This window comes from Ananas comosus, linkage group 8 (genome assembly GCF_001540865.1).
Source record: "Ananas comosus cultivar F153 linkage group 8, ASM154086v1, whole genome shotgun sequence".
Taxonomy (NCBI): domain Eukaryota; kingdom Viridiplantae; phylum Streptophyta; class Magnoliopsida; order Poales; family Bromeliaceae; genus Ananas; species Ananas comosus.
In genome coordinates this window covers 2,583,844-2,611,408 of record NC_033628.1, presented here as the reverse complement: position 1 = coordinate 2,611,408, position 27,565 = coordinate 2,583,844, and the positions used below count along the sequence as shown (strand labels likewise).

Genomic DNA, 27,565 nt, shown 5'->3' with positions numbered 1-27,565 from the left:
ACAATTGTGATCTTGTGCATTGTTATTAATTTATACAACTATTTAATTAAAACCACATCAGGCCAACTTTAATTTGTATGGGAGTGGAGAGAAAACTAAAAAAAAAATGGAGTGGTTATTTTGCCAAATAATTATTAAGATTTTTTTAAAACTAGACATGCATGAAACTTTTTTATTTTCTTTTAAAGGTTTAGAAAAGGTCCCTAAAACAATTTTGAATATACATGGAAGCTTGCATTTTTTTTTTCTGTTTTTTTATTTTTTATTTTTTTAAGTGTGACTAGTCAGGTACTGAACTACATTATGGCCCACAGTGATCATGGTCCTCCTCAGGTTTTTTTTCTAAAAAAAATTATATAATAAAACATAGTAAAAACTAAAATGTTATAAATTCTAGTCTTTAGGGGACCAAAATGAAACTTTTTTTTCTTATAAAAATTGTGGAGCGAGAAGATTTCTATAATTGTCACCTCTTTGTGATTCATCTTATACTTCATTCTTAAAAGGATAACTTCAAATACTATTCATGTGGTTTCATACTTTCTCACTTTAGTATCCTATGTTTTAAAGTGTATCAATTTAGTGTTCTGTGGTTTCATTTTTATCTTTTTATTATCAATTTCACTAATTTTTTTCATTAAATCAATGACAAAGTTAAAACTAAAGGGTACTAAAGTGAATATTCGATAAACCTAGGTGGGATATCTGAAGTATTTTGTATATAATTTAACGAAATATTAACGGAAAAGCTGACGAAAAGATAAAATTGAAACCACATGACACTAACTTTATACACTTTAAATCACAGGGTACTAAAGTGTGCGAAATCATAGAAGTGGTATTTAAAGTTTACCCTTCTTAAAAATTAAGATTACTTCATGTATAGGGGAATAAGACGAGCTGAGCGTAGGGATGTAAAACGGACCGAACAGCCCGTGGACGTACAGCTCCAGTCCGTGCCATGCCACAAGACTGGCCCATGGCCCTACACCATGGGCCGGCATGACCTTTTTTTCTTTTTTTTTCCAAAATTAAAATTTGAAAAAAAAAATGGGCGAGTCCATAGCCCGGCACGACACAACCCTTTCCAAAATGGTCGAGGACGGGGGTAGCGTCAGGCCTTGGTCTAGAAAAAGGCGGCCCAGCACGACACGACACGACACGACACGGATCTGAATCCCCACCCCTGACCCACTTTGGCACGAAAAAATTTGGGCCGTGTCGGCTTTAGACACGTCTTTTCCTTGTCTCTATTTCAAGTGTTATTCGAGTTGACTAGCGATTGTTAGCCGGGTTGTTGTTCTACAGGTTGGATGTTCGATCCTTGCTTGTGCTTTCATATACAAGGCTCGTTCCCCAGCTTCTTAAAGACTAAAATATTATCATATATATATATATTAAGTTAAAAACAAAAAACAAAAAAAACTTTCAAGTGATACAATATATCACTTTAATAGGTCTAAAAGCAACATAAGTGTTGCCGAGACCCGGCACCATTATGTAAAATGGGCCGGGTCGGGTTTGTCCAGACGGAGCTCAACTCCAATGGGTCAAAACTATGACTCGATTCTCACCATATTGTGGGTCGGGCTAATCAGTCAAATGTGATTTAAAAACTATTTCTTTACAATTCTATGTCACCTCACTAATAATAATAACTCGTTGGGCTCAAAACCACGGCCCCAAAATACTTAAATACAGTTATTGTAATTATAGTTCATGATTGTTATATTCCCAATCATAATCTTTTCCCGTCAGATGTGAGACTATTGGAGCGTCACAAACACCATCTAAGTTGAAACATGAAACAAATACTAATTCAAGAACATGCCATTACAGAGATTGCAGGGGTATCTAATTTCTCCATAAATATGCAATTGAAGGTTTATACAAACAATCAAAGATCACAGGTAAATTTTCAGTAGCTGTTCACAAATCACAGTGCTCAAGGCCATGCCACACATACTTGATGCAGACACAGTTTTAAAAACTCAATGCGAAAAAAATTACAGCTCCATCCTTAGATTCTGATTCAAACATGTCAGAGTCCAAAAGAACAAGAATCATTCTCGGTTTCGCTTTGATCAGAAAAACTACAAGATAAAATGAGGAAATAGATGCTGCACTTTCGACAGAACCCAAAGAGGAGAGTAGAAACTTTGGAGCATCAAGCAAATAAACATTTGTAGGAACAGATGAGGATGTTGACAATACTAATAGGATGTTCAGAATCAATCTCAAAATAATGCATTCTATTAACATTAACCTTACAGAGAATGAGATGACAAAATTACAATGGTACAACCAAGCATGCTTCGGTACAAACTCAACAACAAGAACACAGTCCAAAGCTGAATTTTACTAACTCTTCCTAGGACAGTAATTCATTCCAAAGTACAAATGAACATGCAGGAACTTTACCGCGCCGATTACTTTTAACTTTCACCATGCGATGGGAAGCAAATAATTGTAGACAAAAACACGGTCCCGTCGTATGGAGGTCATAAAAAGCCTATTTCCTCTCACCAACACTTTAATTCCATCTAACACCAAGTGGTGCATTATAAATGCGTTTGGCTCCATGTAAAAAGTCCTGGAAACACAATCACCACGGTAACAATTTTCGGTTGTTGCATCGATACCTTTCCTCGACTGTTGCTGTGTCGATACCGGCTTATAATCTGCAGATCTGGCACGAAAGTGCTTGCCAACATTCTTTGCACGTAAGATTTCCGTAACCCTCCGTTTGAGAATTCAAGAAGATCCAAACGCTAAACCAGCGAGAAAATGTGTCAATTCACAGAACTCAACTAACTAACCATCATAAAAGCAACCAAAAAAGCGTAAAGTGTAAAGAATATAAACACACATCCTTCGAGCAGATAATAGTCTTGTATTAAGGACATGCAAATTGAGGATAAAAAATAGAGTTATAGAACTCAAAAGGACTTCACTATTCTCCTCATTTTTCATTCACAACATTAAGAGAACAAAACAAAATGATACAATAGAAGTATTTGTATCTTTGTAGAACCTATAAGAAGTACAGAGAATTATTAATGCATATAACATCAAATAAAATTTCTAGCCTATAGAAAGAATGAAATATATCTGGAAAAGAACGTCGAGCGCCTACTTTTAGTTTTGGACACGGGCATAGGTGTATTCCTTACAAACTTAAAGAGATAAGCTCATCAAATTACGAAGATCAAAATCACGGAAAGAGCAATAATTGTGCGGAGCAACTTCGATCTCTGGCGATGAACTTGCCTCGAAGTACCTTCGATAAAAGAGCAACATACTGAGAGGTCAATGTTGGCTCCTTTGTTCATTTTTCCAAGAGTTTTTCGCAGCTTCGGCAGACGAACTTTTAGAATCTCCGCTTCCGTCCTTAGGCTTAGAAAAGAAGGGATCCCATTCATGAGCCCCGATCGTCCTATGACCGTCCTCCAACAAAGCATACTTCCAACTGTTCTCCTCGATGAAATCTTTATCTTCACGACCCTCAATTATATCCCTCCTCAACTTTGTAACTTTGTCTATAATGGCCTCTACAGCAACATCAAAGGCGTCCTTTAGGGTTTCCAACTTCGACCTAGGATCTGCGTAAATCAACCTCGGTATTAGGCTGATCACCTCTTCTCTCATCGCTTTGACGACATCGGGCGGAATCTTCCGAAGCCTTTCCTCGATGCTAACATTTCTCTTTCGAATATCGTCCTCCGGTATAAACACCGAGTACCTTGAATAATTCCTAGGAAGATGCCATGTGTACTGGATATAAGCCGAACCGGGGTGGAAGAAAACAGGGATACACCCAGCCAATATCGAATCGAACGCCGATCTTCGAGTGTACGAATCCCCCTGAGGTTGCAAGCAAAACAGCGAGCTCTGAAACATCTGCATTACGCTACTTGGAGAGTGGCATTTACTCTCCCCAGAACCGCACTCCAACAATTTACACGCACTCGACATCTTGCACTGATCTATTATCTGCCCTCGGATCGATTTGAGATTGCCGGGGCGAGGCGCCCCAGCAAAGGAGAAAAGCCACTTCCTTTCCAGCTTCCTCATCCTATCCTGCCAAAGGAAAACCTCGGCGTCCTTAGCAGGGTGGAAGTAAGTCGGATACGGTATCCCAAAATCATTGGCATTCCACGGGCTCGCTTCGACCACTAGCATGGACATGTTCTTCGCGGCGGGCAAGAACAAGAGCTTATTTCCCCAATCCGTTTCTTCCTCCGTGAGCCTCCGGAAGTCCCAAGTGATCCTTCCGGCGACCAAGAAGTGGTCCCGCCCGCCCATTACGTTCCACTCCGGCCTCTTCGTGAGCCAATCCACCAAATCGAGCGAGGCCGCGTCGCGCACCGAGATATTGTGCCCCCAAAGGTACCTCGCAATATCGAACCCCGCGTAAAACGGCACGAACACGGCGGCCGCGATCGACGAATCTTTGGTCAAGCATTCGTACTGCTTCATCCGGTTGCCGAAGACCACGTCGACCGCGAATTGGTTGGTGGCGTACCAGCCGGTGTTGGAGAACACGCCCTCGGTGTTATCCAGCGGCGGGCCGAGGCCGGCATTGCTCATGAACTTGCACATGTTGGTCCAAAGGCTGAGCTTGCGGCAGTCCCTGATCATATCATCATTGAACCTGGACGGAAGATCGTGCACGTAAATGTACCTCCCGCCGCACGGATCGCTCTTGTTCTCGACCGTCCTAAGTGCGCGGGCGAAGGGGAAAGTTTTGGGCTCTTGATGCTCAGCAAAATGCTGATGACTCGGCATCGTCGGGAGGGGTTCGAATGGCCTACTATCGTCTGAAAATTCGGATTGATCCGGCGGGCTAATTGGGGTGCCGGTGAGAACAGAGAAGTGGAAGTAGAAGATCAAGATCCAGAACATGGCGGAAAGCGTTGCGAGGAAGCAAAGCCGCGACGGCGGCGACTTACAATTGGATTTCTCCATCTCTTCGTGGTGGCCCGACGTCGCGGGGCGCCGCCTCATAAGTTTGTAGCCCACAAGGAGCTCAAGATAACTACAATTGGAGCCAAATCTAAAGCAGGGTTACTGTAAAACCCTAGCTTTGAATCTGAGCTAAAATCACAAATTGAAGTGACCAATTAATGCAAATAATAATAACGGAAGGGAAAAAAAGGGGGGGATTCTTCCTTCCTATTCAAGAAAAGAACCCTAACATGGTTCCAAATGTGGCGGCTTTGGAACCCTAATCCCCTAATTAGCATCTAAAGCGCCGAAATTGGGAAATGCCAATGGAATCCACGAACCCCACCGACGCCCACAACAAGTACAACAACACTAAAAAACCATCACAATAACCAGAAAAATCAAAACTTTAGTTCAAATCTCCACAATGGACGCGAAATCGAGCTAAGGGGGGGGTCAAAAGAACCGATTTTGAAGCGGGAATCGGGGAGGAACCCGATCTTTGGGTGGTTTCCGAGGGGGGAAACGGATCGACAACGCGGATCTCGGGAGAGGGAGGAGAATGGGGAGGGGATCGAAAGGGAATGGCGGGGAGATGAAGGAGGAGGAGAGGGAACTCGAGGAGAGGGATAATAATGGCGGAGGAGGAGGAGGAGGAGGAGGAGGAGGGGGGCTTTTTCCACTACGAGGCGAAATTTCGGGAATTTGAAGGGGGAGAACGGAGACGTGTCCCCCATTACGGGTTTCCTGTTTTTTTATGTTTTTGTTTTTATTCTTTTTTGGGGGTTTATGGGTGATTGGTTAAATTATATTTTTGGTCTTCAAACTTTACAATCGTGACGTTTTGGTCCTCGGCTTTTACTTTGTTGTTAATTTTTAGACTCTTAACTTTTTAAATTGTTCACTTCAGAGATGGTGACGTTTTTTTTTTATTTTTTTAATTTTTTTTTTTAGGGGCCTGGATGCTCTATTCTTGTAACTTAATTTATCTCTTCAATGAATGAAACGGATAGCATGCTATTTTTTTCTCAAAAAAAAAAATTAAAATTGTTGCAACTAAATTGTACGATCCAATTTTGTTGAATAGTACATGGAGTTACTGCATTATCAATTATATTACAGGATTTAATCACACTAATTTCGAAAGTTTGCGCCAAAATATTGAGAATAAATTAAAAATTAAGTATCGAATTGCTTGCACGCCTCATTATTAGAGAATGAAAAGTGCAATTTCACTTTTTTTTTTTTTTTAAGAGAAAAATATATGAGATGTATAGAGATTTTTTGAATCTATTGCTTTTTTACAAGAGGGTGACTAAATTATTATTCTAACAAATTAAATTTTCATAACTGTATTAGACAGTTCAATGATTTTTTTTTTAATCCAAATTACTAATTGTATAACTGTTCAGATTGTATATCTTATAGTTATCTTATAAAGGTTCAAAAATGAAATAAATGTTATTTTTGTAAAATTTAATATAGGTCAATTCTATTCTCAAATTCTCGAACTTAATTAGCAAAATTGGAATGGAATAAATAACTTGGAGCAAAATTGGAATGGAATAAATAACTTGGATTGAGGAGAGAGATCTAATAAACTATCTAAAAAAATTTAGTGATTTAATTGTCAAAGTTAAAAAATCCAAATGACCGTTTATGAGAAAATAAAAGTTTAGGGCCTGTTGTACTCTTTTTCTTTTTGGCTCACTTGTTTAAAAAAATCTATTGGGTTTTTATTTTTGTAAACATATGTTTATTTTTAGATGTTATAGATTAGATCTGAATTTTTAGTAAACTGATCAAAGTATTTTTTTTTTCTATCTTCTTTCTCTCTCTCGTATGTTTTCTTCTGCTCTCTTCGTCTGTCTACTTGTCGTTCATTTCTCTTATTTTCCTCCCGCTTTCTCTCTATTTTCTGTCTCCTTCTCCTTCTCCTTCATCGCTCCAACGTCGACACCGTGCTCCTCTCTCTCCTACTTCACCCACACCTCTGCCGATGCTGGCAGCAATACGGGTTCAAATATTTGATAAATTTAATAAAATATATAATTTTTAACTAATATTATTTTGATTATAGAAACTTAAAAAGTAAAAAACTTCAAACTTGATGGAGCCATTTCAAAATGGCTTGCAAAACATAATTCTTCAACTAGTAGACTTTGCATTTCTCTGCCCATAATTCAGTTCAAAATAATATCGTCAACTTTAACTTTTTTGATTTCTTAATCAAATAGTTTTAGTAAAAAAATCAAAAAATTTGTTAAAATTATTAACAATTTTATCAAAGTTAGTTATTTAAAAAACTTTAAATTAAATAGTTGATAGCCAGTAATATTAGTAAGTCAATAAATTTTTGACTCGATTAAGTATAATACTCAATTTTAAATTGAGAAGTTGAGGGGTCTTAATGAAAGAAAACAATAATTATTCCATTTCCAAATAATTGAGGGGTTTTCACACATTTTTATTTTTATTTTTTTTTGAAAAAAAAAAAATTTGTCGTAGCGGTGCGGAGTCGGCGCGTTTTAGAATCGCGGGCCGGTCACCTCCGTCGGTACCCGGTCAAACCCTCTTGCCACGTAGGACATGACCGGATGACGTGTCGGTTGCCGCGAGGGTGACGTCATCCGTAGCTTAAGGCGAGGGCCGGCCGGTTTGAAAGGAAAACGCAAAAATGCACTAAGGCCCCTAAACAATGTTTCTCTTTGAATCAAATCCCTCAACTTTTTTGTTCACGTGTTTTGTGGACTCACTCTAACATTTTTTAATTATTTTGATAAATTAAATTAAAATTTTGTCAAAATTAATAATTCTACCCGACGAAATTCCGTGATTTTGTTGCCTCAAATCGTTTCAAGGGCTTTTTTTGCAAATAGTCCCCTGAGCAATTTTTATTTTAAAAATAGCCCTATCAAAATTAAAATTGCAAAAATGGCCCTGTCCCTACCACGCAGGCGCCACGTCAGCGCCACGCGGGCAGGGCTGGGGCCAGGGTATTAAGTTAAACACGGTGAATCATTTGCCGTGTCTAAACACGGTGAATGGTTCACCGTGTTTCTTACGTATTTTTTGTATATTGAAAAGTGGAATAAGGAGTAGGGATGTCAATAGGTATGGATACCCGAAATATTATCCGAATCCAAACCCAAATAAATTATATATATATATATATATATACGTAATTTATTTTTGTTTATTTATACAATATATAAAATATTTAATAATTTTTATTCCTTANAACACGATGAACCATTCACCGTGTTTGAACACGGTGAATGGTTCACCGTGTTCAACTTAACACACGGGCCCAGCCCCCGTGGCGCTGACGTGGCGCCTGCGTGGCAGGCCCAGAGCCATTTTTGCAAATTAAATTTTGACAGGGTTATTTTTAAAATAAAAATTTATCAGGGGTCTAAATGCAAAAAAAGCCCTCGTTTCAAAATAGTTAAATTTAAAAATCACCTCTGGTTTTAACAAAATTTCAATTTAATACCAAAAACTAACTATAAATAATAGCGGGCCAATATTAGTGGATGGATTTGTATCTAATTATAAATAATATACGCGTAATTTTATCATTTTAATTAACGTGCTAAATTTATATTTATTATTTAGTTTTTGAATCTCCTTTTTGTCTACTCTAGTTTACTTTTTTTAAAAAAAAGTTGTATGATTTTTTTTTTTTCTATTTGTAAAATTTAATTTATTCTAATAATTAGTTTCAATTTAATATAAAGTTAACTATTTACTATATTTTAAAGATAAACACATTCTGATGAATTATTTAAAAAAAAAAAATTATCACCAATATGGCTATATTAGATTTTTTTTTATATGGATAAATTAAATGTTTGATCTTTAAACTATGCGGCGCATGACATTGTAATTTCAAACTTTAATTTACTGTAATTTCTAGCTTGAATTTTTAAAATTATTACAATCAAATCCGACAATTCAATTTAATTGACTAAACTTTTACGCATCGTTGATATAAAAAAATGATATTGTATATTAATTATTAACGTATCATCAATCACAATACTATTATATTACCACTATATTAAAAAAATATTAATATTTAATCAACTAAATTGGATTACAAAACTTTGTAAAAAATCTGGAAGTTTAAGCAAAAAAATTAACAAATTAAAATTTGAGGATGAAATATGGAATTTACCCCTTTTTTGTGTCAATAATTTTGAATGAACTTAATTAAATATAATTAAAGAATTAAAAGAGAAACAAATATAAATTATTTCTTTTAATTTATATATGTAAAATAATTTATGCGCATTAGATGGCACCAAATGTGGCACGAATTTTCTAACACATCATGTACTCGTTGGGTACTAATTCTTTGTGGGGGAACCCACATTTGAAAAGGAGTGGCACGCACTAAACTAAACCCAAAAAATAAAAAAAATAAAAAAAAAAGAGCTATGGGTACTAATCATATGTCACGATCATTTTACTATGTTTAATTAATAGTTATTTAATTATTATATTTATATTATAATGGTAGAGTATCAAATAAATTAAAAACGCGGGAACAGCTTTGTTGATGTGATGCTTCGCCAATAATTAAGAGATATATTCAATTGGTAAAGTTTTCAAATATATGCGACTTATTATTGAATTATAGTAAAAGATTCTCTCCAATGATGTTGATGTTGATAAAAATCTTAAAGCTTGTTATTATTAAATTTTAAAGGATGGTCGTAAAAGTTATTTTTTTAATAATATTTTATTTTGATTTGAACGAGACGTGGTTAAATATAAAAATATATAAATACCTAACAGCTTAAGCTTTTAGAGTACAAGGTTGTTTCATATGGTATCAGAGCAGGAGATCCTGAGTTCAAGTCATGTCAGGCTCCTAACATATTAATTTCTTCCCATTTAATTCAAGCCCACGTCATGGGCAACTAAAAAAATTTCGAGCCCAGACGTGAAAGGAAGTGTTAAATATAAAAATATATAAATATTGTTCTCTAACAGTATAAATTTTTAGGAAAGTACAGGTCATGTTTTTTAGAGAAATTATTTATTTTATAATTATTCATCCTCTTAATTTAGTACTGACGATTCCTGTCATAGTGAATCATACTCACAAATATTAGGTAATGTGGACTCGTATCGCTAATCTTTTGGACCTAATCACTGCTTAAAAATATAATAGTCGGACAAGGTTTAGCCCTGCTAACTAGTTAAATCCTCAGAGTGTCACACTGAAGATCCTCAATATTATTTTCTTCTTTAATTTTCTCTTCTCTGTATTAATGTACCAAGCACTACGGTCTATAGAATTTATTAAAAATGTTTTCTAAAAAAATAAAATACAAAATCGAATATATATATATATATATATATAGAGTGCGTCTGGGGTGCTTTCGGAAGCACGGAGCGCTCCGTGCTTCCACTTTGTTTTCGATGTTGGGACTTTCAAATCGACGATCGGCTCCGTTAGACTTGATCTAGAGTATTTGAAGTATCTAGAAAATAAATTTTGCGATTTTTCGATATCATTTGCCTAGTGATCGAAGTGGCTCAAAATCAACGGCTGAAAATAAAAATCTCACAAAATATGATGATATGACATTAAAATTTTAGATCAAAGTTATTGATCTTGTTTTATATGGTATAAAGAATTTTCTATCAAAATTTCACGTGATATTGGATTATTTCTACATCCGATTAACTTGCAACTGGGCTCACCAGGCTGTTAACATATTGATTTGAGCCCCTTCGTCACTAGGCAAATGATATCGAAAAATCGCAAAAATTTAATTTCTTGGTACTTTAAATACTCTAGATCAACATAACGGAACGATCGTCGATTCGAAAGTCCGAACATCGAAACAAAGTGGAAGCACGGAGGCCTCGTGCCTTACGAAAAGTACCAGCACTTCTCTCTCTATATTTATATATATAGAGTGGACTGGGCTACTATTAGTACAAATTCTATTGTTGCTACCAGTTTTTTTAGCATTGGATCAACTCTTTTATCATTTTCTAGCCATTGGATTAAATACTATAACCCAGTAGGACCACTCAACCCTAGGAGGACCATCAACTCTAACCGACTAATATCATCCTAACCCTACAATTTTTCATCCAGGGTTAAAAACTAAGATAAAAAGAGTGTTTTTACTATAATAGGTAAATCCCAGTCTAATTTATATGTATAGTATATTATATATATATATATATATATATATATATATATATATATATATGTCAAATTGGAGCTTTTTTTAATTCTATTTTTATTTCTTTTAAATTGGAGTTTTATAAACTCTTTACTTCTTGTTGCGTGACTTCATAAGAGAGATGCAGGCTCTACTATGAATTGCAGGAAAGATGCATTACATATGATAAAAATATATTATCATACTCTGATTTAAGGTATAATTTACGTAGCACTATGTTTGAATGAAAAAAATATATTCAAACAATGGCACCAACGGCCACCAATAAAAGAGACATCACATCACCTGCTACGAAAACACTTCTTCGATAGATACATCTCACGAGGGAACAAGCATTAAAAGCCAGCAAAAGTTGTTGAGATTAATCCCAACCCATTATACAGAGACAAAATTAATTTTATGAAAATAATTTTCAAACTAATTAGTTTACAAACTATGCAGATCGGCACCACATGGCCGATCCGACAGGTGTCTTTCTCATTTCTTTTTCTCTCTCTCTCTCTAAAAACATAGGGCTTTTCTTTTTTTCTTTCCATCCGTGGCCGATCCATCGGCACCATGTGGCCGATCCGACGGATGCCTTTCTCAGTTGCTTTTTTTCTCTCTCTCTAAAAACACGGGGCTTTTTTTTTTTCTTTCCAGCCGTGGCGGTCGGACCGACCACATGGCGCCGATCCGTATAGTCCCATGGGGACTATGTCCATAAAATTTTTGTCCATCATATAGTATGAGAGCCAGTACTCTGAGTTCTTAAAAAATTCTAAATTTAATTTTTATATTTTTAATAATTTTTTTTATTTATTTGCTGGTTTTATGATAAAAAGTAGGTGAAAATCACTCACATGCCACATGATTTAAGCATTTAAAGACCAACTTTTGTGAACGTGTGGCAATTGAAGTTGTGGTCCAACCCACATGCCATGGCTCTTCAAACTAGACCTAAAATAAACAATAATAATAATATATAATAATAAATTAATAAAATTATTAGGCTAATTGACAAAAGTCACTCGTGCTCTTTCCCCTACCAGGTTTTAATTTTTCTCCGCATTTATATATCTTTATCTTTATCAATACTAATTTTATTATTGTGATAAAAATATATATATATGTACCTCTTTTGTCAAATAAGTTTCCTATCTATATGCATAAGTACATATAGTCCTTAATTTAGTGTATATAATATACACCAATTTTCAAGTTGGGTCATTTTTAGTTCTTCTGTTTACTTTTCAAGGTGGGATTGTTTAATATAAAACGATTACAATGGTTGGGAGTCGCAACCCTTTCGGTTTACATTCTCTGTTGGAACTTGACCTTCTTGGATGGATTTGGTTGGTCTTGGGCTTAAAACTGAACTTTTAAACACTACAACAAAAATAATGCATAGCGACAGTTTTAAAAATCGGTACAAGTTAAAAAAAATATATTGCTAACTAAATTACCAGCACTTTTTAAAAATATTGCTATATGTGGAATCGCTATAGATAGGACCATCTTGATATTTGGCACCCACTGCTCCAGCGATATGTGGCGGAGGAATACGTCGCAATCGTAGCCTTTTACGGTCCCTGCGAGATACTCGCGGCCGAACTCCAGCCGTCGAAACCCTATTTCGTCGGCTGCGACAGCAGAGGAGAAGGGGAGGTGGTGATTAATTTTTTTTTTTTAATTTGTACTCGGGCCGAGTAGACTAGGTGTGATTGGCTGAGTAGAGAAATTTTTTTTTTTTTTTTGAGTGGATTGGGTTTTATATTTAGATTTTTTAAATTTTTTTTGGCATAAATAGAACACTTATATAAAAGTGTTTCAAAAATATGTTCTTATAATCTAATTCAGTTGTAGTGAAAATTCGAGATTTCGGCCTACATGACTGAAATATTTGGAAGATGCACGATTGGTGAAGCTACTAAATATGCTGCGAAAACTACCGAAAATATCCAAACTGCTCCTGCAGTTAAATCGTCCAAATATGTGATGTATTGTTGCTGTTGTTTTTGTTAAATAGAGGGCCTTTCTCTGCTTGCTTGCATGGTATTTATAACCCCTGCAGTTCGAATCAGAATCCGACTTTCCTGACAAGCCCGAATCTCATTTCAAAATTGAATCCCAATAATTTTGGCTCAATCCTAAAACTTAATGATTATCTCTTGTCAATTACCAAATTGTCGAGATCATCTGCCGCTCCATTAATCCCGCGGCCAAAATTTATCGTCTAACAGAGATTGTCGAATCGTCGGTGCTAACCATTAATTTCAAATACTAATGCTGTTAGAAAGATGCAACCAATTCATTTTAAAGTGTGTAGACACAGCGTCCACAGATCTTAATTATGACTCGATTTAATCTGACCTCTCGCCATACAGGATACTGGCATTTTTAAGCCAACTAAGATCCAGACTGAAATTTAAGAATCGTTCTAACAACATCAAAAAGCAACTAACCAAAACAAAAAGGAAGGGAGATGATTGTGAATGGGTAAAAAATGCATGTGAGTAATTTTTCATTTAGAACATAATTTATTGGAGTATGATGATTATTTTGAATGATGATGATTAGATGAATATTATGCTTTTAATTAATCAAGAGGAATGCGCTAGTTCAGAGCCATTTGGACCAATCAAACCCTAATTATGACAAGTGCTATTAAAATAGAGTTGTTCCAAAATTACATATTTTTAAAAATTTAAAGATTTATTTAGTTTGTAGCTTTTAAACTTTTTTTTTCTTTAGCAAAAATTTTATTTCTTGAATAAGGATATATGTTATAACTAAAAAGGCAAGCACTTATGCACTCAAATTGTAATTACTTATTAAGCACAAAAAAAGGATATAGGTGTGGGTGTTGGCATAAAAACAAAACAAACTTTAATAAATAGACCAATATATTATGCCTAAGATTAAAATACACTTAAGTGTGACATGAAGCTAATCTCAGTGATTAATTTCAATAATTTGAAGTATCATGATGCAGTAATATTCTAATTTTAGTCACCTGCACTTCAGCTTAAACATCTTTATCGCGGAGTCGTCTCTTCTTAATTAACCTCTTGTTTTTCAATGTATATTATTTATTTTATGTTTGTAACAATTCTTTTACTCAACTTTGATTGATGATGTTCAACCAAACAGAATGATTAGTAACCTAAAATCAGGATTGGTGCAGTAGTTCTTAAGATTCAAAATTTTTAAAAAATCAAATCACATTTGAATATATAAACAAAATAATCTCAAAATATATCTTGGATTGTTCGAACCTTTCAACTAGCTTATGATTTGATGTTACAAAACTCCAAAACCACTGCAAGAATATCTTTAATAGCTTATTTGTACATCAGAATCAGAAGTACTAAATTTGATATACTACGTCGAACTTTATTTTTGTTTTTTGCTGTAGCAAAAGCTCTAATTTCTTATTTCTTTTTTAATCAAACACTATAATTGTTACTAAAATCAAGCAAGGCCTTATGTTTCACAACATTGCAACTATGGAATATGGATAGTGTTGCTTGATGACATTATATTTGAACATTGCTTGTAGAATGAGCATTATGATCATTAAAAAAAAAAAATAGTATTAACAAAAGAAATAAGGTGGCGATGAAATTAATTTATCGTCACTATATAGTTATGTATGACAGTAATAAAAAAAAGTTATCGCTGATTAATTAACTTGAAATTGTGATATTATTTTGGTTACTAAATGATTATTCTGTCGACATGCCATAATTACATATGATGACGAGAAAAAAAAAATACAAACTGATTAATTAGCTTAAAATATAGTAATATTATTTTCGGCACAGTACAGCCTAATTGTAAACAGATAAGAAATTAAGGAAAAAAATGTTTTAAAAAACAAAATAAAATAAAATAAAATAAGAAAATTCAACACATGATAAACCCTAAAATATTGAGCCATATTTTATTTTAATTATAATGCGCACATAAAACTCACAAATACNACAAATAGCCAAAAAAAAAAAAAAAACGGTTCCCGCGTGAACAGGAAATCAGGTTGGCGTTGCTCTCGGCCCGGTGAGCGCATTACGTCACGCCACGTGTTCTTTAAATGTCGCGCAGCATGCGGCCAATGGCGCTCCGCCGCGTGTCCATTTCCAGATCCTTCTTTGCAACTTCCATTTAGTGCACGCCACGTCGGTGATTAATTAATTAATTAATTATAATTATAATTGTAACCTAATAATTTTCACACGTCAAAGTCAACGCCAATATACCACTCTCTTAATTTTTCCTTTTTTCTTTCTTTTTATAAAAAAAATATATATACTTGTCTCTTATTCCATAAGAGGGGATTTTTCTAATAACTAGTTATAATTCCATTGCATTCGTATTCATAGAAAAAACATATAAGTAAAATATTACACAATCGATAAGTGTGACATATATAATGTTGTTTAACTCATCGTGCCTTCATAGTTGGGTCTACAAGTACAAATTAAAGGACACGAAAAGCATAACCTTATATTTTTATCATTTAATAATTTTGAGTAGCAAACGTTATTATTATTGAGAGTTATGCTACGCCTGTTACGCATGAACTAATGAGTCGTGTAATTATATTCACGAGGTTCAGAAAAAGATCTGATCATCGAAGCGTATGAGCTATGTTAAGTTGTAGTAAAATTTTTTTTGAGAGATAGGTAACACGCTACACGCTTCATTTATTTTATTCAGAAATAAACTTAACTAGAAATGTGAATCAACTAGGATTCGAACTTGGATCTCGGAGACCAATCACCAAGCCCTTTGCCACTTGCTTTAGAAAATGTCGGTAGTTGTAGTAAAATTGTGAGTAGTGTATATATATATATATATATATATAGAACTAGGCTACTATACTATCGGTAGCACGGAGCGCTCCGTGCTACCAAGTTATTTTCGATGATGCGGCTTCCAAATCGACGATCGGCTCCGTTAGACTTGATCTACACTATTGAAAGTATTTAGAAACTAAATTTCATAATTTTTCGATATCATTTACCTATCAAACAAGTAGTCTAAAATTGAACGGCTGAAAATAAAAATCTCATAAAAAATGATGATAAAAGATTTAAATTCAAGATCAGATATACTGATCTTACTCTAAATAGTGAAAAGAATTTTCTATAAAATTTTCATCGCATTTGGATTGTTTTACACCGTTAAACTCACAAACACACCACATCGGCCATTAAAATTGTCAATTTTGAGATCTTTTGATCACTAGTCAAATGATGTCGAAAAATTATGAAATTTAGTTTCCAAATACTTTTAATAGTGTAGATCAAGTCTAACGGAGCCGATCGTCGATTTGGAAGCCGCATCATCGAAAACAACTTGATAGCACGGAGCGCTCCGTGCTATCGATAGCATAGTAGCCGGACTCTATATTGGCTGGGGCTACTATACTCATATGAGTATAGAGTTCTTTGTACTTATAACTTTTCGACCGTTCGGATAAAAAAATATGCGGTTAGGATGAGAGTGGTTACGGTTAGGTTGATACTAGACCCCCTAGGGTTGAGTGGGTGGTTAGTTGGATAATATAATCTAACGGGTGAAAATGATTAAAAGGTAGATCAAACGACAAAAAACTTATGAGTACAAGAGGCTCTATACTCATAGAAGTACAGTAGCCGGACTCTCTCTCTCTCTCTCTCTCTCTCTCTCTCTCTCTCTCTCTCTCTCTCTCTCTCTCTCTCTCTATATATATATATAAATATAATTATATATATATATATTAGCTAGGGCTTACTATACGTATAAAGCTCTTAATACTCATAATTTTTTTCAATGATTGTGCTTCCAAATCGACGATCCACTCCGTTAAATAAGATCTAGAGTATTTGAGAATTTTCAAAATTTAATTCGTATTTTTCAAAATCATAATAAAGTTCATCAAGCAGATATAAAATGAACGGTCAAATCGAATGACGTTTAAAAATAGATGATTGGATCCTTCAATTTAAGATCGGAGTTATTGATCTTTATCTATGTAATGAATAGAATTTTCTATCAAAAGTTCAACCAATTTTGATTCTTTACACCGTTAAACTAGCAAATATACCATACCGGCCGTTAAAAATTGTCAATTTTGTGATCTTTTGATCGTAAGGTAAATAATGATGTTTGAAAAATTATAAAATTTGATTTCTAAACGTTTTAAAATGCCTCTAGATACGTTTAATTTAGTGTAAATCGTCGATTCGGAAGCTCTATCATCAAAAATAATTTATGAGTACGAGACGTGATCGTACTCATAAATGTATAGTAGCCGAATATATATATATATTATTAGAGAGAGAGAGAGAGAGAGAGAGAGAGTCCGGCTGAGATACTATCGATAGCATGAAGCATTTGGTGCTATCAAGTTTTCTGCCATTAGATTTACCTCTTTTATCATTTTCATCCGTTCGATTATACTATTCAACCAACCACCCAATCAACCTTAGGGGGCCACATCATCCTAATCGTACATTTTTTAATCCAAGGGCAGAAAAGTTAATAGCACCAAAGTCATTGGTGCTATTAATAGTATTCCAACCTTATTCTATATATATATATATATATATATATCAACAATATCTTGGTGCGGTTTACTTGGTAAAGTTTGAGCAGATTGAGTTTTAGATACACAAATAAAATATATTATCCACCCTGTTTTATGATTAAAATCTAATTGTTACTATATATATATCTTTTTTTTTTTTAATCCACAATATGTACAACCCAACTGTAGAAATCAGATGAATTTGTATGAAGTATAAATTGAACCTTAGAATGAAGAGAAACGTGAGACGAACTCTAATACCATAGCATCTAAAAAATCAATCATATCGGACAATGATTCGTGAATAATCAAACTATATTACCGAAAAGATCGATCATATAGGTATATGATGTCATGCGGTGTGTTCACGTTGGAGTCGGTTAAACCTAATCAGATTGGGTGCAATTTGATATGGTTTGTTAGCATCGAGGTCGACTTAATATGTTCTGAATAAGGTTGAACGGAGTGGTGCGTGGATGAGGTTGAATTCAAAATACAGGATATCTATAAATCTATAAAAAAAAGGAATGAATCGGGAGTTTTGATCGGCATACGTGTCGATTTCCTGAAGATTTTGCCCTTTCGCCTTCCCTCTTTGCCATTTCCCTTTTCCCCCTCTTCCTATTCCCGTTTCCCCTACCCCTCTCTTTCCACACATGTCGAACTCCCGAAGCTTACGTTCCAATAAGATTGAGTGGAGTGGTGAGTGGATAAGGTTGAATTCAAATAGATTTGAATTCAAACTACAGTCGTGAAAGATTTAGAAGCAGCAAAAGTAAAGACGATCTAAGAAAGCTAGTGAAAAAAAGCATTCTCATCTTATTCTTGGATATGTTGGCTATACAGTTTGTAAGTTTTCGCCGTCTATCTTTTTTTAACTGCATAAATTTTAAATTTAAAGATTGAGAAATAAAATGAAAATTAACAAAGGGTTCAAGAACATATGAAATTAATTCGGGCCAAACCCTAAAATTATTTTTGGGCTACACTTGTATTTTGGGCCACTTAACACAACACAAACACACCAAAAAGGCCCCAGAAGAAAAGAAAATATGAGAAAAGGAAAAAAAAAAAAAAAGGGGGTAAAAATGTAAGAATGGTCCTTTACTATTTCAATGTCGCAATTTGGTCATTGTAGTTTTAATTTAGCATTTGAGTTTCTACACATCAAAATAACTCCACAATAATACAAGGGTTGTAGACTTAGCATTCTCTAAATCGGAATTGCAGCGAGTAAACTAACATATGAGGATAGTACAGGGACCATCCATTTATTTTACCTGAAGAATAATTGAGCATTTGCATTACTGATTTTTTTTTAAAAAAAATATCTTATTTTTCAAAATTGAGTAATTTTAATCAAGCATATTAAAAAAATTGATCAAGGCAATTTAATCGAATTTAATAATTTTATAGTAAATAAAATTCGTCAACAGTTAAGAGCTAATAGAAGTATTAAACTTAACAAAAATTTTAACTTAATTAACTGCAAAATCTACTTAAAACAATTAAAATTTATCAGCGTAAAATTTAAAAAAAAACATAACTAGATTCAAGAGGGGGATCAGCTAAGTAAATGTGAAAATTTTTTAGTTCATTTGATCTATCTCGACTCGCCAAAAATTTGTTCTCGCACTGATTCACCCGGATGAAAAGTAATTAGTGGAGACCAAAAAATGAGTTAAACTAATCAGTTCTGAATACGCCCCGATCTGACAAGAAATAATCCACCAGGTTTGCATCAGAAAAAAAAAAAAAGAAAGTAAAATCTAGGGACAGCCCCTTGTATTGTCCCGATATTGCAAGTTGGTCACAGTAGACTGCAAGAGTTTTTTCAAAATAGACTACATTTGAAGGGGGCATATGCAATTTTACCTTCTCAAATAGGCTCTGCGTCATTTGGGCGGGGCTACAAGGGCGGGAACAGAGAGAAAGAGAGAGAGAGAGAGAATGGAGGGGGAAGCGAAGAGGAACGAGATCCAGAACCTTCTCGAAGCCATCAAAGCATCCGATGTGAGCTCCCTTTTGCCCCTTCTCTCTCTCTCTCTCTCTCTCTCTTAGGATTTGATGCACAAACCCTTTTTAATTCGATCGTCATGATGATTACGCAGTTTAAACTTGATTAGTTACCCCAGTTTCGATCGATTTAGCGCGTTTCTTTGTGTCAACGATGCAGAATCATGGCGAATACTTGATTGTTACTTGTTTTGTCGATGGTTATTAGCTTATTACTCTATTAATTACCACGGATATTGGATGGATTCAATTTGGGGACTACGTTGGAGTTGACGTGTGGTAGGGCACGCCATATTTGGGAGTAATTTGAGATGTTGCTTCTCTAGAGCTGTGTTTAGGGCTTGTTTGACCTTGCTGTAGTGTGTAGAGCCTGTTTGAACTTAATTTTGATTCTGCTCGCAGTAACAGTAATCTCTAAAATGCTGCAGAGCGAAGCAGAATTGAGATTTTGGGCCTGCAAAGCGGAAATTCCAATTCGGTGCTTCTGAATTATACTGCAGGGAAGCAGAAGCTATAATTTAGTGCTTCTGATTCTACTGTGAAAATAAGTTATTGAGAGTGTATTGATATAGTGCTTCTCTTAATTGGACTGCTAGCACTTCATCACGATGCGCTAAAACTTACAGCTCAGCCAAATGGGCCCTCTGAAGCGCTAGTAGGAGAAGCGCTATTTAAGATACCCTTAACAACTTGCTTCTTCAGTAGAATCAAAAGCAACAAATTAGGGCTTCTGCATTTGAGTTGAGGTTAGGGTTTTATGCTCTAGTAGAGTTGTTGCTATCTGAAAGTAGAAGCAGAAGCATGGCCTAACAAACACCCGTTGCAGGGATTGGATTATGTAATAGTGGAGGTGGAAGAGATTCGCGGGCTTTAGTAAATAATGCAACATATGAAAGAGCATATAGAAGGTGTTAGTTTTAATTATTTAAAACTATGATTTAAAACTTGATTTTAATATTATTATTATTATTATTATTATTATTATTATATATTAATTAACCCTATAAATCTAATCTGGATTATATCCAGATTTGGTCCATTTGGTCCAAGAGAGATCTTGATCAGATCTCTCTTGATTTGATACAAGCCTCGGGAAGGGGCTGGGCTATCCTAGTCAACCCTTGGGAAATGGCAAGATCCTAATCAAGGATCTTGCCTTGACTCTTTCCGTTGCAAGCTCTCCTATATAAAGAGAGTTATGGTGCATTTGGGCAGATGGGCTGTGAGCATAACCCGAGAGCACCTCTTTGTTTTTCCTCTAATCCTCTCTAATCTTCTTCTACATTAAATACAATATATATAGATATATGTTCATATAGTCTACACTGAACTTTACTATTTTGCTAGATCTCTGAAAGCTTATTGGGTTCGTGTTGCGCCACCCTGGAGACGTGCCGACGGGGTGGACAGTGGTCGTTGTATCGCTAGGAGTGATTGCCGGAGCCTCGTACGTGGAGGGGCAATCTTGCTTCTAGGACAGTGCATTCGCACGCCTCGACTCACAGGCTTCATCTGATCTCTTAATCTCTATTGCATTAATTATTTAATTTTTATTAAGATTTTTAAAAGCAGAAGTAGAATAGTTTTCATTTAAAATTGATTATAAAAATATTTTACTAAAGATTTTAGAAAGAGAATATTTATTCCAACAGAAGGATCCGTTACTAGTTCAATGGGCCAATGGCATTTGTGCAGTGATTATAGTGCAGTAACTTATGCTTGGCTTGGTCCCAACAGTTTCTTAAAGTGAGATGGGTTTGCTGGACTTTAATGTTTAAAGCTTGCTTCCGTTGTTGGATGCTCAATATAATTTTCAGTATCGGATTCTCAATGCTTGGAATTTTATCACTCATCGAAGTACTTTACCATGCGAAATAACGTTAAGAAGGAAATACAGATATAGAAAGATAGATGGGGTTTTGCTAATGTAATAATATCCCTGCCTATAATTTTCTCCCAAAGACCCAAATTCTATTGTCTGACCTTTTTTATGGATGTGGAGAGAGCCATTTACATGACACCACAGCCTCCATGGTTTTCTTTCTTTTACAGATTCAAAGGTGACAATTTAGACAATCTTCTTCATACTCACAAAATTGAGTCAAAAAAGAGACAGAAAAAGTAGTTAGCAAAAAGTCTACCACGAAAAATTAGGTACATTATGCAAGAATCTGTAACTTGTGCGACAATTTCTTGCTCCACATAGCATGACTCCTTATATATTGTTTATGAAATAGAGCTTATAATCCTTGATGACCTTGTTGTATTTGAATGGAATTTCAATCATGAGAGGATATTAATGGACTTTAAGACATCCCCACAATTGAGATAACGAATTACCGAAGTAAGATTATGCACTAGAAAGGAGTTCTTAATAACAATATACATTATAAGGGCTTCATTTTCCCTTTACAGTCTAACAAATTACTACATTTAGTAATCTTTTAGTCTTTAATTATCTTGACCTTTTGATGTTATCTTGAAGCAGCATTTTTCAGTCTCACATTATGGTATATGCATTTGAATTTTGAAGCCATGGTTTTTGAGTTATAATTGCAGGATCCCTGTTTTTTTGTTATCACAGGTTTTGGAGACTCGAGTTTCACTTATCACCCAACTTGAAGATTCATTTCAATATGCAACGGTTGATATGGTCATTTTAGCCGAATATCTTGTTGTATCCTTTGCAAAAATTTCTTTGATGGAGTGTTATATGCAATGAAATGCGATGGATACCCTCAATACTTTCTATGAATTGTTGTAAGATGATAGTCATTGTACCTTTATTTGCTTTGCTTTTCTACTTCTCCTTTTGGGACATGAATTGAAGTGAATAATTAAAGAGATCTCTTGTATATATGATTATTATCTATCGACATCTTGGTTAACTTAATAAGAGTTTAGATATTTTGGGACGATTCCACATGTTCTGGTACGTCACACTGCATGTTACACAACAAAATTCTTCAAATTGCTGCAAAATGCTTTGAATCAGATTTGTCCATTTCACTTAATCAATTTCTAATTCTTGGAACAAAGGTAATTGTACTTCTTTCATGTATTGAAAATCTAGTGCATGTATTATTCCTTGAATACATATGATTGCCTTTTGAAGCTTTGTGGGTAAAGAAAACACTACATGCTGATAATCTTGTGTTAGGCAAGCTTGTGGTGTGTAAAGCATCTCCAAGAAACAGTTGGATCAGATGACGAATCTGAAGATGAAAATCATCCATATCTACTTTCTCAGGTGGCTTAGTAATTATTCAAATGCAGTTTACATTCCTTCTTCTGTAACACACTAAGGCACTAGAGATTAAATTAATTTTCTAATTGACTTTATACTTTTGCAGATTATTTTTGATGCCTTGCGTTTTTCTTCAACTCTTATTTCTGTTTTGACAAGCTCTCTTGTTTTAAAGAAGGATGAGATGATGCTTATAATTCAAAACTTCATCTCGGAGTCATTAAAACTGACAAGGGCTTCAATAATGGAGTCTAAGGTACCATTACAAATCTAGTTAATAGATGTTGTTATTTTTTCCTTTCAGCTTCTGCTGTCATTCTCTCATTAGGCTCTCTACAATTGATGAGCAGTTCATAAACTTACAATAGATCATTATACTTTGTTTTCAGTTGTGTTGAGCGTTATAAATATTCCATACTTTTTGGCTTAGCTATTTAAAAGTTTCACTACACATTTTCCGCACAGTACTTTGTGTTGTTGATGGAACATCTTTTATTAACTTCAATGCCATTATACTTGCTATTTCATTGAGCCCATCTGTCGAAATCTATAGCATCAAAATGATGGTTCTGTTCAGAGTCAATAACTAGCTATCTCAGTTGAGCAGGCACAAAATTTATCAGGATGGATGACAACAAGAAAGCCAAAATAAACATGCCATTATTCTACTAAGACCACTTAGAATAATCTTTTCAGTTTTAAGGACCTTAATGTATTTATTTGTGGCACAGAAAATTCATCCAGTTGCTTCTGAAGTTCTTAAGGTGGCACAACTTGTTCTGGATTCGGCAATAAAGTTGTGCAGAGCTTATTCTCAGGTCACCCAATTAGATCACCAGAGTATGGACAAAAAAAGAACTAATGATGACAAAGACATGGATCTTGCTGCTCATGTCATTAAAATTACATCATGCACCATTGAAAATTTGTATGATTTGGGAATCTTTGCTGCATCTGGAGGAGGAAGCTGGGTGACACTACTTAATTTATCATGGAAAGGTCTTGTTTCCTTGTTGCAGCTTGTTAAAGGAGTGTTAACAGAAGTAAATGTGGCAGGTATCATATCAACCCTAGTTTCACTGGCTGTTGAATCCCTGCGATCTGCTTCTAAAGCATGGTCTACCACATTGCAAGAACCTCTAACTATTTCTGAAGCCAAAAGGACATTTCTCCCAATAAAGTTTTTTCTGATAAATGCTGTAAGGATTTCTTCAGAGTACCCATCGCAAGCCATGAATATATACAGGGAAATTGCTCGGTGTGCATTGATAATCTCATCTTTAGTCATCGAATTCAGCAAGGAAACCCAACTAAGAAGTGCTAGTGAGGCACTCGTAGAACTCCTAGAGCCTTCATCACTTCTTTTTCTGTACACACTGCTAAATTCATCTGAAGGAAATCCTGAGTCCATTTTCCAGATTTTGGAATGGTCATTTAAAAATGAAGAATCTGACTCAGCTCATGTGGAAGAAAATAATGCTTTAGAGAAAGGTCCTATAGATAGTATTTTCAGTTTGGATTCCAATGCTATCTCAAAAACTGGAGGTCTTTTGCCTGGTCGGTTTCTTCTTTTTCTTAATCTTCTCAAGAACTCTCAAGTTCTAAAAGAAGAAGTCATATTCGGCTTATCCAGAAAGCTAGAATTTCTTTTTACTATTCTGACCGACGAGTATGTTTATTCATGCGTTCTAGGACTGCAAATACCTGCTTTGTGCTCCTCTGGGCCAACTCCTGAAATTGCTTGGCAACTCATTTATACTTTTCTCATACAAGCCCTAAAAACTTTCATGATAATTGCAGCTTCTTTTCATGATGCTTTGATTGAGGTGGAGACCTCCTTACTCCAAAATCTTTTCCACCCCCATTTTCTCCCTACAGAGATTATAACAGAACTATGGTGCTTCTTCATTCGTCATGCGGAAATGGGTACAGTGAATCACTTTGTTGAGAAATTGCTTTTAGTGTTGAACATTGTAGCTTCATCAGAACAGGCTCTTACACCCCTTAGTGCTCTGAGGAAGATCGCACACCTATTATGTACTATTCTTAATTATGCCCCTCCTGCCACTGTAGACCATGTTTACGCTTCCATTCTAAGTGACAATAAATCTCATGCGTCTTCTATCACATACTTCGCTTTATTAAAGGAGGGATTTCCATTTGATTCATTATCTGGTAAAGTAAAGATGCTTGCAATTAGAAAGCTTCTCACTGCATTTAATGATTTTTTGGAGAACTACTCTGAGGACTCCGGTTCAAATGGTTTTCCAGGATCTTTCGATTCTTGTTTAATTGGGCTTCCTGTGCATTATCTAGCTTCCGCATTGAATTATTGGTAAGCAAGTCATTTGTCATAACTTTAACATTGTAAGAGCTACAAAGCTTTGTTAGATGCTTAATTGTTACTAAATCTTTAATTTTCTGTTTCTCTTGTTGGCAGCCATTTAAAGGATTCTGATATTGTTGATGACAAGAGCATCTATAGGATCTTCAAATTCACACATTGTCTCATTCATTGCTACAAATCTTCGACCGATAGCATGAAGGACCAGCTCGCAAAAATTCTCTCTTCAACACTAGATATCATCTCAAACATGAAGCATCTTTACAATTCTAATGAAATGGAGAATCTAATATTGGATTTGCATGCCCTTTTTGTGAAAGACTCTCCCAATTCAAACTCTTTGTTGCATCAATGCAAACCTTCTCTAGCTTCTTTTATGGCCGGCCTCAGCCATGTGGAAATTACTGAAAGCGAAGGTGACATGCTTTGTTCTGCAATATGGGACTTGTACCATTTGTTACTAAGAGAAAGGCACTGGGCTCTTATTCATTTAGCAATTAATTCTTTTGGGTATTTTGCGGCCCGCACTTCTTGCACCCAACTTTGGCGATTTGTTCCTGATGATGCTGCTCTCTCTTATGATATGGACATGGGAATGAACTCAGATGAGAATAGATTTATGTCTGAATTAAGAGTATTTCTTGAAAAGGAAGTTGCTTTGAATGATTTAAATTTATCCAGAGAGCAACTGGATTTTCTAATTAAGGAAGGGGCGGAGCTGAAGAGACTAGTAAAGCAAATCAATACCATCTCGCAGATTACTGGAACTGAAAAGATGGAAATTTGTGAGGAGTCTAATCTGAAGAAGAAAAAGAGGAAGGTTCCAGATGGAATTTGTGAAGGAGTGGTGCTGTTGCAGAGTGGTCTAAAGGTTATGCGCAATGCTCTTGTTCAAGCTGAGCCTTCTGAACTGCAGAATGAATTCTCTAGCCAAATTTCAAGCCTTGAGGATCTGATTTCTCACATAGTGAGCTTATCTGGCAATGTCAGTTGATGAGTTTCACTTGGAAAAAATAAAGCTTACAGCATGTTTAGGAGTATATAATTGTCTTAAAAGTCGGAAACAAGGTTTTTTGGTGAAAACAAGGTGAGCTGTTAATTTCTTGCATTGTTCTCAGTCCCTGAAACTGAACTAATCTCATTTAAGGATTGAAAGAGGATGGTCCTTTATGAAATTGTCCTAATTGTCGATGAAGTTTATACAGTTTGAAAGATCTTGAGGTTTTCGTAAGGATGTACCGTGTAAAATATCTCTATATTATTCGCAAATGGTCCTTTATAGTTGTAAAGAGTAGCGAATCGACGATTATGCTCAAGTTGAATGGCTGATCTGGTACATGTTGCAGCTACACAATTTGAATTCAAGATCATTTTATAATTTGTTAGTTCATTTTTTAGACTAATTTTTCATTATTAAATATGACATGCATATATTTGCATGCAGTTAGCCATATTGGCTTGATTTTTTGTTCTCTTTTTTTCTTTTCTTGCAAGTTAAAATTGCGGGGCTTGAATCACTTGATGAGGTGATTTGTGTGGTAAGTTTATCTCCTCTCTTCAATTGCTGTAATTGTCATCAATCTATTGCAACTGAACCTTCTTGTGTAGTTTGAATTGTAGCAATTAAATTTAGGCATATTAAATTAAATTCCATATTTGGATACAAATATGTAGTACAGTTGTTTTTTTTTTTTTTTTAAGAGATAGGTAGCACACTACTCGCTTTGATTATTTCATTTAAAAATAAACTTAGTTAGAAATATGTAGTACAGTTGTTTTTTTTTTTTTTTTAAGAGATAGGTAGCACACTACTCGCTTTGATTATTTCATTTAAAAATAAACTTAGTTAGAAATATGTAGTACAGTTGTTAATCCTCAATAAGAGTCTGCACATGCAGGTTTGGAGGTACCAATAACAAACAATACTTTTATTTTGTACCAGCTTGATTGAGCATCTGCTAGAAAAGACATTTTTTTTTTATTTATATGTCAGTCTGAGCATTTTCTCGCATCACTGCCTCAAAAATTCTCAATTTGGAATACCACCATCCTAAATTTTGTGCTTTTTTAGGGCAATTGCCTCGGATTTCGTGCTTGGTTATAAACTAATATTTCCTTCTTTTTTTTTATGTATGGACCATCTTGCACATTGACCCAGTAGTAGCACAGTGCCCCTTAGCTCCTCGTAGACTATGTCTCTACGACACAGCATTTTACTACTAATAATAGTGAACAGCATTAATATT

At 35.0% G+C, this 27,565-nt stretch overlaps 2 protein-coding genes across 3 annotated transcripts; one reads left to right on the top strand and one right to left on the bottom strand.

The window, feature by feature from the left end:
- LOC109714469 (xyloglucan galactosyltransferase KATAMARI1 homolog) lies at window positions 2,235–5,683 on the bottom strand. Its single transcript, XM_020239109.1, has one exon. The coding sequence runs from the start codon at window positions 5,005–5,007 to the stop codon at window positions 3,310–3,312; it is 1,698 nt and encodes a 565-aa protein (XP_020094698.1). The 5' UTR covers window positions 5,008–5,683; the 3' UTR covers window positions 2,235–3,309.
- LOC109713754 lies at window positions 19,637–26,704 on the top strand. Of its 2 annotated transcripts, XM_020237939.1 has the most exons (8): window positions 19,637–19,725; window positions 21,076–21,233; window positions 22,313–22,405; window positions 22,633–22,767; window positions 22,889–22,978; window positions 23,082–23,231; window positions 23,707–25,310; window positions 25,416–26,704. In XM_020237939.1, exons 3-8 carry the CDS (start codon window positions 22,379–22,381, stop codon window positions 26,311–26,313), a joined length of 2,904 nt encoding a protein of 967 aa, XP_020093528.1. In that variant the 5' UTR covers window positions 19,637–19,725; window positions 21,076–21,233; window positions 22,313–22,378; the 3' UTR covers window positions 26,314–26,704. The 2 variants fall into 2 exon arrangements, with proteins under 2 accessions (XP_020093528.1, XP_020093527.1); XM_020237938.1 differs by lacking the exon at window positions 21,076–21,233 and having other exon boundaries at window positions 19,640–19,725.